Source organism: Lucilia sericata, unplaced genomic scaffold (assembly GCF_015586225.1).
Source record: "Lucilia sericata isolate MDLA Ls3-8-SP2 unplaced genomic scaffold, ASM1558622v1 Contig001174F_arrow, whole genome shotgun sequence".
Lineage (NCBI taxonomy): Eukaryota > Metazoa > Arthropoda > Insecta > Diptera > Calliphoridae > Lucilia > Lucilia sericata.
This window is the reverse complement of record NW_023995143.1, coordinates 52,501-66,833: the sequence shown is the minus strand read 5'-3', so window position 1 is coordinate 66,833 and position 14,333 is coordinate 52,501. Positions and strand designations below refer to the sequence as shown.

Here is a 14,333-nt window from a genome sequence, read left to right as displayed (position 1 = left end):
GACTATAGTCTATAGTACAGACTATAGTCTATAGTACAGACTATAGTCTATAGTACAGACTATAGTCTATAGTACAGACTATAGTCTATAGTACAGACTATAGTCTATAGTACAGACTATAGTCTATAGTACAGACTATAGTCTATAGTACAGACTATAGTCTATAGTACAGACTATAGTCTATAGTACAGACTATAGTCTATAGTACAGACTATAGTCTATAGTACAGACTATAGTCTATAGTACAGACTATAGTCTATAGTACAGACTATAGTCTATAGTACAGACTATAGTCTATAGTACAGACTATAGTCTATAGTACAGACTATAGTCTATAGTACAGACTATAGTCTATAGTACAGACTATAGTCTATAGTACAGACTATAGTCTATAGTACAGACTATAGTTTATAGTACGGACTGTAGTCTATAGTACAGACTATAGTCTATAGTATAGACTATAGTCTATAGTACAGACTATAGTCTATAGTACAGATTATAGTCTATAGTACAGACTATAGTCTATAGTACAGACTATAGTCTATAGTACAGACTATAGTCTATAGTACAGACTATAGTCTATAGTACAGACTATAGTCTATACTACAGACTATAGTCTATAGTACAGACTATAGTCTATAGTACAGACTATACTCTATAGTACAGACTATAGTTTATAGTACGGACTGTAGTCTATAGTACAGACTATACTCTATAGTACAGACTATAGTTTATAGTACGGACTGTAGTCTATAGTACAGACTATAGTCTATAGTCCTGATTATTGTCTATAGTCCAGACTATTGTCTATAGTCCAGACTATTGTCTATAGTCCAGACTATTGTCTATAGTCCAGACTATTGTCTATAGTCCAGTCTATTGTCTGTAGTCCAGACTATTGTCTATAGTCCAGACTATTGTCTATAGTCCAGTCTAATGTCTATAGTCCAGACTATTGTCTAAAGTCCAGACTATTGTCTATAGTCCAGACTATTGTCTATAGTCCAAAACTATTGTCTATAGTCCAGACTATTGTCTGTAGTCCAAACTATTGTCTATAGTCCAAACTATTGTCTATAGTCCAGAATATTGTCTATAGTCCAAACTATTCTATAGTCCAGACTATTGTTATAGTCCAGACTATCGTTATAGTCCGTAATATTGTCTATAGTCCAAACTATTGTCTATAGTCCAGACTATTGTCTACAGTTCAGACTATTGTCTATAGTTCAGACTATTGTCTATAGTCCAGACTATTGTCTATAGTCCAAACTATTGTCTATAGTCCAGACTATTGTCTATAGTCCAGACTATTGTCTATAGTCCAAACTATTGTCTATAGTCCAGACTATTGTCTATAGTCCAGACTATTGTCTATAGTCCAAACTATTGTTATAGTCCAGACTATTGTTATAGTCCAGACTATTGTTATAGTCCATACTATTGTCTATAGTCCAAACTATTGTCTATAGTCCAGACTATTGTCTATAGTTCAGACTATTGTCTATAGTTCAGACTATTGTCTACAGTCCATACTTTTGTCTACAGTCCAAACTATTGTCTATAGTCCAGACTGTTGTCTATAGTCTAGACTATTATCTATAGTCCAGACTATTGTCCATAGTCCAGACTATTGTCTATATCCACGCTATTGTCTATAGTCCAGATTTTTAAGTTTAATTTATAACAAAATTTTCAAAATACTTTTTATTTAAAGCCCACTTTACCTTTCTTCTTCTTAAGTCTAAATAAAACTTATTAATGTTGTAATTTTTGATTTAATAACAGCAACAACAAAAACTAACTATAATTAAGAATATTTATGTGATGTTTCCTCATACTAAAAAAAATCTAATCCTTTTAGGATTACAAATTTTCGATCTGATTTTTAACAAGTAAAAAAGGAAGAATTAAAAAAATGTAAACAAAAGACTTATTTTTTTATTAATTATAAACATAAAATAGCAATTGTAAATGAATATTTAAAGAAAAATGAAGAAATAACTATAAACAATTTTTTGTGTTTTAACAAATATTTACCATAAGGGGGGATTAGTATAAAAAATAACAATAAAAACTACGTGTGATATTAAAATTAATATTTCGGTTTCGCGTCGCGTGTCATAATAATGAAAATAATATAAAAGCTAAATTAAAGTAAAAAAAACAAAATGGATCTCCGCCCCCAGATCCCAAACTAACTACATTATAATTATAATAACAATAAATACATAAAATAGAAATCGTCGCACATTTGTATATAATAATAATCTAAAATAAAAAAAAATTAGTAATAATAAATTAATCGTGATTTCGTAAGTACCTAAACCAGATTCACCGCGGAATCTGGTCGCGTTCGCGTTTATCTCTCGGGTGATTATTTAAACTTAAGATAATAGTAATTAAAAATAACAGAGAAAAAAAACTATTTTCGTAAAAAAATTTATCGAAAAAGCAAACTAACTCAAATAATAATAATAATAACAAATTAACTATAAAAATACACACAAATAGGGAATTATTTTTTTATTTAATGTTTATGTTTTTTTTTACATTATTTGTTATATATACAACAAATTTTTTCTTTAATACAACATTTTGTTTTGTACAACTAAACTAAATATTTGTTATTTGTTTAATTAAATTTCTTTAGCATCAGTTTTATATTTCCATAATAAAGTTTTTAATCATCAATTTATTAAATATTTAAAGAAAATCTGCATACACCTTATCATTTTGTTATATTCTAAACACAATCAAATTATAATTTAAACAATTTGAAAAGAAAACCGACATTTTAAAACTTAAAATTATGTCAACTTCACTATATTACACATTCTGAATAAAAATAAATATATGTTTGTAATAAAACAAAGAAATATAAATCTGGAAAATCATTTTTTAGTTTGATATAAGATATCAATAGTAAAGTGTAATATATACATATATATTAAATTTAAGTATAATTAGCCTTTTGCTCTTAGTTACAAACAATATTAAAAGTAATAAATAAAAAATGAAATAAAAACAATATCTTATCCACTATTATCAGCAGCCATCATATATACTATGTATAAAATACATCATTATAAACAACTTTCTCTATTAAACTATCTAAAAACCAATATTTAAAATAACAAACATACATATTAAAAGAAATATTCCCTTTAATAGATTTAAAAAAAAAATACCTTTACAATTATATATTTAAATGAAATATAATCATTTAATTCTCTCAACATAATGTGTATGTATATGAATAATAAAATATAATATTTTAAATTAAAAAAAAAAAAAAAAAACAAACTAATTATAAATAGTTTTCATTTTACTTCAATCAAAATGTTATTTTCTTGCAGGCAAGTATTCTTAAAAAAGGAAATTATATTATGAAAATATAGTTGCATTTTATTGAATTGGTAAATAAAATTATGTACTTAAGCATTAAAATTGGTTTTTAAATGACTGTAATACAGTATGTTGTCTCTAAATCTACTTAATATTTTCCAATAGTTCGGTAACTCCTGGTAAATATACCTAATCATCCCTATTCTGCATTTCGATTGCGTTTACGCATTCAGTTATGCAACGAACGAAAAAAGGTATTCCAACAAAAAAACTGAATCGTAAGAAAAAGAAGAAGCAATTCCATTTCGTTTCAATGCTTAACGAACATGTGTATTCTGTAGGGTGATCGAATCGATTTTTCAACCGGTTTTAAAACCGGTTTTTTCTGCTTTACCAGTGTCGGTTTTTTCTAAATGTTGATTTTTCGAATATCGAATAACCCGGTTTTTTCACTTTTTAAAAACCGGTTTCGAATACTTTTATTTGCTTTGTATTCAAAGATTATTTAAATGAAATTTTGAAGTAAATAATACAGCCCGTTTAAATTTTAAAAATATTCGAGTCCAGGAACTAGAATATATTTTTCTAAAGCACCATTGGTCAAACCTTTTCCTAATTAATTAAAAAATTTTATTTTTAAAATTGATAACTGTTTAATAAAATTTTATTAATCTTAAGATTGTATTCCAATTACAATAATTAATTTACCGCTGAAATATTATGGAAGTGTTGGAATGCCTATGAAAATTTCCTAAAAGGGCTTTAGAATAAGCTAGGATTACATAGTACCTTATGTTTAACAGAAGTGTCCACTTTTTTCCTATTTTTTTTTATATTAAAAAAATAATGTAAATCAGACGACTAGATCTTAAGTTATAATCTGTTAAACTGTTAAAAATCATTTCGGCCCATGTTTTATTAATCAAATTTAAACATAAACATTATTTTCTTCAAATTAACATATATTTTTTATTTATTATGAAAACCCGGTTAACCGGTTTTTTTCTGAATTTGAAAAATATCAACCGGTTTTTTTGAAATGTCAACTATTCGAACTATTCGAAAACCGGTTTTTGAAAAATGTCGAATAATCGATCACCCTAGTATTCTGCGTTACGATCGTACCTACGTTTTTGTAAGTTTTTTATGTGGCGGAGAGTCGAATCGAAATGCAGAATACCAAAGTTGCCAAACGGAGAAAATTTCAATTCGAATTGAAATGCTGAATAGGGGCCAATATTTAAAAGAAAAGCTTAATCATTGTACAAATCTTCAAGTTCAGTTTCTGGCTCAGCTCAATTTCACTTCTAGTTCATATCTAGTACAGTTATAGCTCAGTTTCTTGATCAATCCTAGTAGTTCTAGTTCACTTAGTTCTAGTTGTAGTTATAGTACAGTACAGTTCTTGTTCAGTTCTAGTTTAGTTCTTGATTAATTTAGTTTAGTTCTAATGCAGTTCTAGTTTAGTTCTGGTTTAGTTCTAGTTCAGTTATAGTCCAGTAATTTTACAGTTTTAGTTTAGTTCTGGTTCACTTCTTTACTTCTAGTTCAGTTCATGTCCAATTCAGTTCAATTTAGTTCTAGGTAGGTTCTAATATAGTTCTAGTTACTTTTCGTTTAGTTCTAGTTCATTTCTAGTTGTTTTTAGTTCAGTTTCTGTTCAATTCCAGTTTTATTCTAGATCAGCTTTAGTTCAGTCCTAGATTATTCCTTGTTCAGTTCTAGTTTAGTTCTTATTCAGTTCTAGTTAATTTCTATCTCAGTTCCAGTTCAGTTCTAGAACAATTCTACTCTATTTTCTTGTTCAGTTTTAGTATAGTTCTTATTCAGTTTAGTTCTAGTTCATTTCTAGTTGTTTTAGTTCAGTTTCTGTTCAATTCCAGTTTTATTCTAGATCAGCTCTAGTTCAGTGCCACATTATTCCTTGTTCAGTTCTAGTTTAGTTCTTATTCAGTTCTAGTTAATTTCTATCTCAGTTCCATTTCAGTTCTAGAACAATTCTTCTTATTTCTTGTTCAGTTTTAGTATAGTTCTTATTCAGTTTAGTTCTAGTTAATTTCTAGCTCAGTTCTTGTTCAGTTCTACTTAGAACAATTCTAGTTTATTTCCAGTTCAGTTCTAGTTTGTTCTAATACAGTTCTAGATCAGCTTTAATTCAGTTCTAATTCAGTCCTAGTTTATTTCTGGTCCAGTTCTATTCTAGTACAGTTCTAGTTCAGTCCCAGTTTATTTCTTGTACAGTTCTAGTTCATTTCTAGATTAGTTCTAGTTAGTTCTAGCAGTTCTAGTTTAGTTCACTTCTGGTTCTGTGGCCCGTCTGTGAAATCGTGCTCTTCTCGTTCGGATGAAATCGTGCTTTCCAAAGACAAATTGCGAGATCGTCTTATTATATAATAAGAAACCAGAATATAATTTTATATTTTTGTGGATCTACGACTAATGTGTAACTAACGGAATGAATATTTTTTAATGGGGAGTATAAAAACCCTAATGTGAAGCAAACATGAAGTGTTTACAGACAGCTTTGTAAATTAGCCAATCTCAAGAATCATTAGTAACCAAATGTTGGTTTCAAGATTTATATTTTGTTACAATATTACGTTGTTGTAAATGGGCAAGATGTTCAAAAGATTTAAATCATCATGCTGTAGAACTGACAATTTTTTACAAAATAATTCTGAAATGTTTATGGAAGTAAGCTGTAATATTTATAAGAAAATTGCCAATTAACTCACAGGAGATTTATGCCCTAATTTAAATTGAATTACAAATATGTATTCCATCTCACATTCTGAATGATATCCATGGCTTAATACACAGTTATACATTATAAAATTTCAGTTATAAACGATCAATATGTTTTTCAAACACTGAATGATTGTGGTTAATGTTATTTATGGCTTTCGAATGCAACATTTTCTTAACTGTTTGAAATTACTTAATTCTTTTAAATTTCTTTTTAAAATGTGAAATATTAATAACCGCTTTATTGAAACTAAAACAATTGTGGAATATAATAATAGTCATCATTATTAATTGTTTTTTTTTTAAACACTTACATATGTAATAAGTTCTCACAGCAGTTATCTTTTGTCTTTTTATTTAAAATCACAAACGTAAGCGGTGTTTACACTTAGCAAATTATGGCTACCGTTAACGCTAACCTATCGTTACAGAATCGTTTGCGTTCATAAATTTTGTATACAAATTTAGTAAATACCAATAATCCACATTACAGATATCATAATGTTCGAAAAGGATTCAAATTAATACCGATATTGAAAATTGCAGTTTGTTTTGTTAATTAGTTAGTTAGTTAGCTAGTTAGTTAGTTAGGTAGTAGTTAGTTAGTTAGTTAGTTAGTTTTATGTTAGTTCGTTAGTTGTTAGTTAGTTCGTTCGTTCGTTAGTTCGTTAGTTCGTTCTTAATTAGTTAGTTCTTCGTTGTTCGTTAGTTCGTTCGTTAGTTCGTTCGTTCGTTCGTTTCGTTCGTTCGTTTTTTTTTTTTCGTTCGTTCGTTCGTTCGTGTTCGTTCGTTCGTTCGTTCGTTCGTTCGTTCGTTCGTTCGTTCGTTTCGTTCGTTTCGTTTCGTTCGTGCGTTCGTTCGTTCGTTCGTTCGTTCGTTCGTTCGTTCGTTCGTTTCTTCTTCCGTTCGTTCGTTCGTTTCGTTCGTTCGTTCGTTTCGTTCGTTCGCCGTTCGTTCGTTTTCGTTGTCGTTCGTTCGTTCGTTCGTTCGTTCGTTTTCGTTTCGTTCGTTCGTTCGTTCGTTCGTTCGTTTCAGTTCGTTCGTTTCGTTCTTTCGTTCGTTCGTTCGTTCGTTCGTTCGTTAGTTCGTTCGTTCGTTCTGTTATTTCGTTCGTTCGTTAGTTCGTTCTTCGTTCGTTCGTTCGTTTCGTTAGTTCGTTCTTCGTTTTTTCGTTTCGTTCGTTCGTTTCGTTCGTTCGTTGTTTCGTTTCGTTCGTTCGTTCGTTTCGTTCGTTCGTTCGTTGTTCTTCGTTCGTTCGTTCGTTCGTTCGTTCGTTCGTTCGTTTTTTTCTTCGTTCGTTCGTTCGTTTCGTTCTCGTTCGTTCGTTTCGTTCGTTCGTTCGTTCGTTCGTTCGTTCGTTCGTTCGTTCGTTCGTTTCGTTTTAGTTCGTTCGTTCGCTTCGTTCGTTTCGTTCGTTCGTTCGTTGTTCGTTTTTTGCCTTCCTTTCCCCCTGTTCTGTTCCGTCGGTTCGACCTGTAGTACCGGCTCTCCTCATAATGGAATATTTGCATTATTGGACTTAATGCGACTCACTCATTGTCACGCCTTTGAAAGTATCGCCCTCGTAGCTGTACTTTACCAGTCTATTTTCGCAATTATTTAAATTCCGTTTCATTTAACGATAACGGTTTTGTACATAAAACATACTCTCTCATAAAAGAGAATTGTAAAGAATTTAAAGAGAGCTTTTTCTCAACATTTGGGGTAAATGTGGCGTCGCCAAAACAATAATAAAGCACGCGTGAACATATCACAACAACAATAAAAAATACAACACGACAAAAAAGCCACTCAAACGAGTACAATAATCTCTGTAGTTATATGGACGGATAGATGTTTATATTTGTAGTAATATTAGTTGTACTTTGTTATTAAATTGACCTGCTATCAGTTTTACGATTAGTTAAATTTCAAGCTTTTTTTGAATTAAAAGTTATAAAAATTATTTTAAGAAACACATACGCGAGTATGCAATCGAATAGTTATTGTTGATTTGGTGTGGAAATTGAAGTGGCGTTTTATGGCTGCTAGTTTTTTAAGCAAACTGTAGAAGACCCCCGATATAATAATAAAAAATAATGCATTATATAGCGGCATTAGATGTGGGAACAACAACAGTACGTTGTTTTGTGCTCAATGAAAAATGTGAAATTAGGGGTTCAGCTGTGGAAGCGGTAAGAGAATAAAAAAATAGCTTTCAGTTGTTATTGTTAAAGAGCAACTTAGATTAATGAATGAATGGAATGTTGTTTTTTGTGTGACCAGGTGGAATTGTTGAATCCTAAACCGGGTTATTTTGAAATTGAACCAGAAGGTTTATGGCGGAAAATCGTTAGAGTTATAAAAACAGCTGTGCAAAGTAAGTTTAATTTTATTATCGAAAAAACTAGTTATTTTAAAATTTTTCACTTTTAGATGCTCAAATTTTACCCTCTCAGATTAGTTGTCTGGGTATTAGCTCACAACGTTGTACTTTTTTGACTTGGAATCATTTGACCCAAGAATACTTTCATAATTTTATAACGTGGAAAGATTTGCGTTCCGATGGCTTGGTTGACAAATGGAATAATAGTTTAACTTTAAAAACCATTAATAGCTTGGCCTATGCTTTGTATTTATTAACACGTAGTAATCGTTTTTTGGCTGGCAGTGTTCTGAAAATGATGAATGGTCAAGTTACTTTACGTTTACTGTACGAGATACAAAATAATCTAAAATTGAAAGAAGCTTTAAAAACTAAATCTGCCAGAATTGAGTTATTGGATTCATGGATTTTATATAAATTGAGATCGGGTAATGGTGAGAATCCTAATGTTGAACATATCGCGGATATAACCTCATGTACGGCAACTGGTTTATTTGATCCCTTTCTGTTGGATTGGTCACCGATGATGAAATTTGTATTTGGAATTGATGTAAGTCTATAGACTAGTGTCTGTAGTATAGACTATTTAGTCTTTTTTCTAGTGTATAGATTAGTCTATTGTCTAGTATATAGACTTGTCTAATATCTATGTCAATAGACTAATATCTAGTATAGAAACTAGTTTATTCTCCAGTCCATAGACTAGTCAATTGTCCAGTTTATTGACTTGTCTATTGTCAAATTTATAGAATAATCTATTGTCTAATTTATATACTAATCTATTGTCTAGACTATAGACTTGTCTATTGTCTAGTTTATAGATATGTCTATTATCTAGTCTATAGACTATTCTATGTCTAGTTTATAGATATGTCTATTCTCTAGTCTATAGACAAGTTTATTCTCTAATCTATAGATTAGTCTATTGTCTAGACTATAGACTTGTATATTGTCTAGAGTATAGACAAGTCTATTCTCTAGTCTATAGACTAGCCTATTCTCTAGTCAATATACTGGTCTATTCTCTAGTCTATTTATAGGTGATTATTTAACTATAAACTTTCAGAGTTCCCTACTGCCAAAAATTGTTAATAATTCGTACAAACATTTCGGACATATCAATCCCGTCGACTTTGGACCCGAATGGAAAAATTGTCAAATACCCATAACATCATCGATTAGTGATCAAGCGGCTGCTATATTTGGCTCACAATGTTACTCAAAAGGTGATGTTAAAATCACTATTGGGACGGGAGCCTTTTTAGATCTAATAACAGGCAACAAATGTCATGCTTCTTTAAAAGGCATGTATCCTTTGGTAGCTTGGCAATTTGATGAGACTACATTTTGTGTTGAGGGAGCTGCCCATGATATGGGCACGGTAATAGCTTGGGGTCAAAATTGTGGTCTATTCGCAGATCCTGCGGAAACTTCGAGTATTGCAGAATCAATAACCGATACAAATGGTGTTTATTTTGTACCGGCCTTCAGTGGTTTGGGGGTAATAGTTGAAAATTAATTAAGAAAACTTTAGAATTTATAGAAAACAAATATTTTCAGGCTCCCATAAATGATCATAAGGCGGCTAGCGGTTTTATAGGTATAACACCCTCCACCACAAAAGCTCATCTAATTAGAGCTTTATTGGAAAGTATTGTATTTCGTTTAGTGCAATTATGTAAAACGGCGGAAGAGGAGGAAACGGGACAAAAGCTTAAGATTCTAAAGTAAATTACAGAATCTATCCCAATTTATCATAAATATTAAAATAAATCTATTTTATTTATTCCAGGGTAGATGGTGGTGTCTCACGTAATAATTTTGTCTGTCAGTTTTTGGCAGATGCCAGCGGTATACATGTGGAAAGAGCACGCAATCCAGAAAGCAGTATACTGGGTGCCACCTATGCTGCTGGCATTAATTTTGGCCTTTGGAAAACTTTCAATGATATAAGTAAATTTCGTGATATAGAACGGGTCTTTGAACCAAATAGAGAAAAATATCACGAAATATGTAAGCGTATGAATATTTGGCTAAAAGCTATTGAACGTTTTGGTCATTGGTATTGCTAGTATAAAGCTTATGCGTTTAAATAATGTAAATAATGTTTTTTTAATTTTATTTAATTGCATTGTTTTAATTTTTAAAAGAAAAAAAATTTATAAAAAATAAAAACAAAAAAATTAAAAAACCTTTTTCAATTAAGCCATACGGGCTTGAATCAATCCATTTCTGTTTCAATAGTACGATAAGTCCGGTTTGGCTTGAATCAAGTGCAAAATAATTGAATCAATCTCGAATCAGTCAATCACGAAAGTGTTGATTTTAGCGCAATTTGAGTTTTTGTGAGATCAAAGTGATCTCAGAACCTAATTGATTTAAGACATTTTTCCCTAGATTTGATCTCTACAAAATCTAGAAAATACATTATTATACCCTCATTTTGAAAATAGGGCCTCCAATGAGGGTTTAGGTTATTGACTGACGACTAAATCATTTCATTAATGTTTTATATAAAACAAGTTAGAGTGATATATTTATTCTTCAATGATGAATCGCAGCCTACCCCTACTAGCTAGTTCTATATTTATAGAGAACTAGCTAGTAGGGGATCTATTACATATATGTATTATGACCAATTATGGTTCGGTGTGAAAAATTCTTTTTACCGAACGATTTATGTATGTACAAAATATACTTGAATCTACTTTATATCCCAATGGCATTATTAGTTTATGAGTTATTTACGATTAAGAGCTTTTCGGAAGTTGACTTTATAGGAAAACTATTGTCGTGTGCACCCTGTAATAGAGCTACTGAATAGAAGAAGAAGAAACTTAAACAGGTGGCAACACAATGAAAAAGGGATTTTTTTTTTTGGAAAGAAGAAGATGAATAAAAACAAAAACAAATAGCTTTAGGAAAAAATTTTATGTAGGCAAACAAATTGCTGAAAATTTGTTGAAGCCATATTGGTAACCGAGGTTTCTAGATGCCAAAAGGAAAAAATGTCGGTCCTTTTTGATTTTTGCTCGGAGAGAAGAAGAAGGTGGAGTCTGTGGCCTCATCATAAAAAAAAAACTAAATTTTTGATTTCATTTTTTTATATAAATTAAATCAATTTTATTAAAAAAAAAAGAATTAATTAAACTTAAAACTAAACTTAAAACTAAACTTAAAGCTAAACTTAAAACTAAACTTAAAACTAAATTTTAAATTAAACAAAGCAAAACACAAACCTGCAAAGCCACTTCAACACCGACTCCATCCAACGAGGGAGAAGCTGTTTTCCAGCACCACCACGCCTGGGGTGCTCTGGTATCAGTTTTTGGTTTTCCGACTAAGTGATAGATTTTACCTGGACGACAAGACGGACGGTCAACTATTCCTTTTCTTTAAGAAAAATTCTTATTAGTTAGGATAAAATATCTTTATACAATAGGAAATCCTTACCCCGTGTTGTCGTATCGTCGCCATCCCGTGTGAAGTTCCAATTATATCCACGCGTGCGCGAACATTAGGGTAGAGCTCTGGCCTAGAATATAGTAGTTTACGGTGTTTGAGTCCTAGGTTTCCTGAAATATTATAAAGATAGTTTCCCTGAAAATAAAAAAAAAATAGAAAAAATAAATAAAAGGAATAAGGTAAAAATAGATAATATTTTGTCCACTTACCTGGTTTACCCGAACGGACCTTAATACGGACGGACAGGAAAGCCTCATCCGCCAAAAGAACTCTTCCGCTCTATGATTGCCTCCCGTAAACCAGCTAGTTGCAGCAGAAAACACTTGCCAGATCCCGTTTATCCACAAGCAGAGAAATTATGAACTTTTAAGAAACGTAAACATAAATTTGAGAACATAAATTTAAAACCTAAATTTAAATCTAAACCTAAATCTAAAACTAAATCTAAACCTAAATCTAAAACTAAATCTAAACCTAAATCTAAAACTAAATCTAAACCTAAACATAAATCTAAAACTAAAGCTTAATTTTGAATTTTAAAACCTAAATTTAAATCTAAAGCTAAATTGTGATTTTAAATATTAAAACCTAAATTTAAACCTGAATCTAAATGTTAAATTTTTAAAACCTAAATTTTTAAAGCTAAATCTGAAATTAAAATTAAAGCCAAACGAAATTTTAAATCTAAATAATCTATTGTTATTGTTAAAGTCCGTTGAAATTAATTTCGATAATAAAGACTAAATTTTATAATGTTTAGATGAAATTTTTAAAAGTCTTAATCAATTAAAATGATCGGTTAAACAATATAAGCGGCGGTAAGTAGGGAAAGGAAAGTTTGCAGGGCAAATTTTGGGACATCCCTAATATTAGGATGTCATGGCGGGATTATCCAATCCCGAGTGGGAGGGTTTATCCTGGCACAACATCTGCCAGCCGTTATAGGTCGTAGGAACGTTTCATCAGGGAGACAGACAGAAACCTACTCGGTGCCACTTTATATTTTATTTCGTTTATTTCTTTTAGCTGGTATGGTTTTTATGTGTGTGTGTAGGTGTCTATAGTGGTAGCAAGAACCACCCCCATCCGGCGAGCTCCAAGCCCGGCGAACGCGAGCATACCAGCGCCGCTACCGCTCTGGCAACACTAGTTTCTTTTGTTTTGCACAACCACTACACTACACTATGGACAATTATAGCCCGATACGAAAAAAATCATTTAATAATTTGTATATGTAGAAAACATGTGCGTGTAATTGATTTTCGGAACACTTATATGTTTAGGAGATATAGTCAATTATGGATCGATATTAGATTTATATAGGCAAAACTATGTTGTAATACCGCTATTCTAGAGAGGGACTTTATCAAATTTTAAACCGATTTTAGTAATTTTTAACCGAATTTAAGAAAAACTCATCAAGAATTAAAAAAACCTGTGTTTTTGCTCATATCTCCGTTATTAATGGACCGATTTTGCTGATTATATCAAAAGCATGCATGAACGAATAGAAAAATTATTACTCTGAAAATTTAACACCCACCTTAAAGTATACCAATCGGCTCAGAATCACTTTCTGAGTCTATTAAGACACGTCCGTCCATTTGTCCGGCTTTTTGTTCATGTAAACCTTGTGTGCAAGAGATATAAGCCTCAATTTTTCAAGATATTTTGATGAAATTTTGAACAAACATGTTTTTCAATCAAACGATTTTTAGCTTAGCCCCCAAACAAACTCCTCTTTAAAAAGGATCTATATTTCCTTATAACTCCCATATAAAGTCTCTTGTAGAAAATTAATTTTTCATCGATAAATTGCTTAAATTCATCGAAATTAAGGTAAAATTCAACAAAACTTTTTCAATTATAATTGACAAACCGTTAGAATTTTAATTGAATTTTAACATACCACATTATTTGGCAACTCTGTCGTTTACCGATCGTGTTTAATAAACATACTAAACTTTACAACTGTTCATACTAATATTATTAAAAATTTCACAACTTTTAACTCAGTTAGTTAGTGCTCGTTAATAAACAGTGAATATTATTAATAAAAACCTTTGTTGCTCAAGAGAAAATTTACGAGATAAATAAAATAAACCAAAAAAATAAAAAAAATTAACAAATAATAAAATATTGAATAAAAATAAATGTTTCTTTAAAGTAAATTGAATTATAAAAACTAATTAAAAAGGAGAATTAAAAAATAAAGTGAGATAACATTTACTTCTTTGTGAATTTACTGAAATATAAAAACATATTTAGTCACTTCCTAAATATAACAATGAATGCCAAATAAAAAATTTCATTAACAATCAATGTATGAAAAATCTATAGGTTTAACCGAAAAGGCAAGATTTACTACGTCACTAAGTACGACAACAATGGAACCTAGTCAACGTAAACG

General features: G+C 30.6%; 2 protein-coding genes across 7 annotated transcripts in view; both read left to right on the top strand.

Moving 5' to 3' along the window:
* Positions 1-7,934: 7,934 nt before the first annotated feature.
* On the top strand, positions 7,935-10,627 carry LOC119610387 (putative glycerol kinase 5). 2 transcript variants are annotated; one of them, XM_037965562.1, is made up of 6 exons: positions 7,935-8,267; positions 8,359-8,452; positions 8,509-9,008; positions 9,525-9,959; positions 10,019-10,185; positions 10,251-10,627. In XM_037965562.1, the coding sequence occupies exons 1-6, from the start codon at positions 8,172-8,174 to the stop codon at positions 10,528-10,530; spliced, it is 1,572 nt and encodes a 523-aa protein (XP_037821490.1). In that variant the 5' UTR covers positions 7,935-8,171; the 3' UTR covers positions 10,531-10,627. The 2 variants fall into 2 exon arrangements, with proteins under 2 accessions (XP_037821490.1, XP_037821489.1); XM_037965561.1 differs by having other exon boundaries at positions 9,447-9,959.
* A 730-nt stretch (positions 10,628-11,357) lies between these two features.
* Positions 11,358-14,333, top strand: part of LOC119610384 (caspase Dronc-like) — a 7,126-nt gene continuing 4,150 nt past the window's right edge. Inside the window, exons 1-2 of one of the 5 annotated variants that reach the window (XM_037965557.1) lie at positions 11,358-11,776; positions 14,264-14,333. The exon at positions 14,264-14,333 is cut by the window's right edge and continues 415 nt beyond it. In XM_037965557.1, the coding sequence (XP_037821485.1) occupies positions 14,311-14,333 (23 nt within the window). In that variant the 5' untranslated portion in view covers positions 11,358-11,776; positions 14,264-14,310. Of the gene's footprint in view, positions 12,299-14,090 lie in introns of those variants that run through there. The other 4 variants (XM_037965555.1, XM_037965556.1, XM_037965554.1 and 1 more) reach the window with 4 other exon arrangements.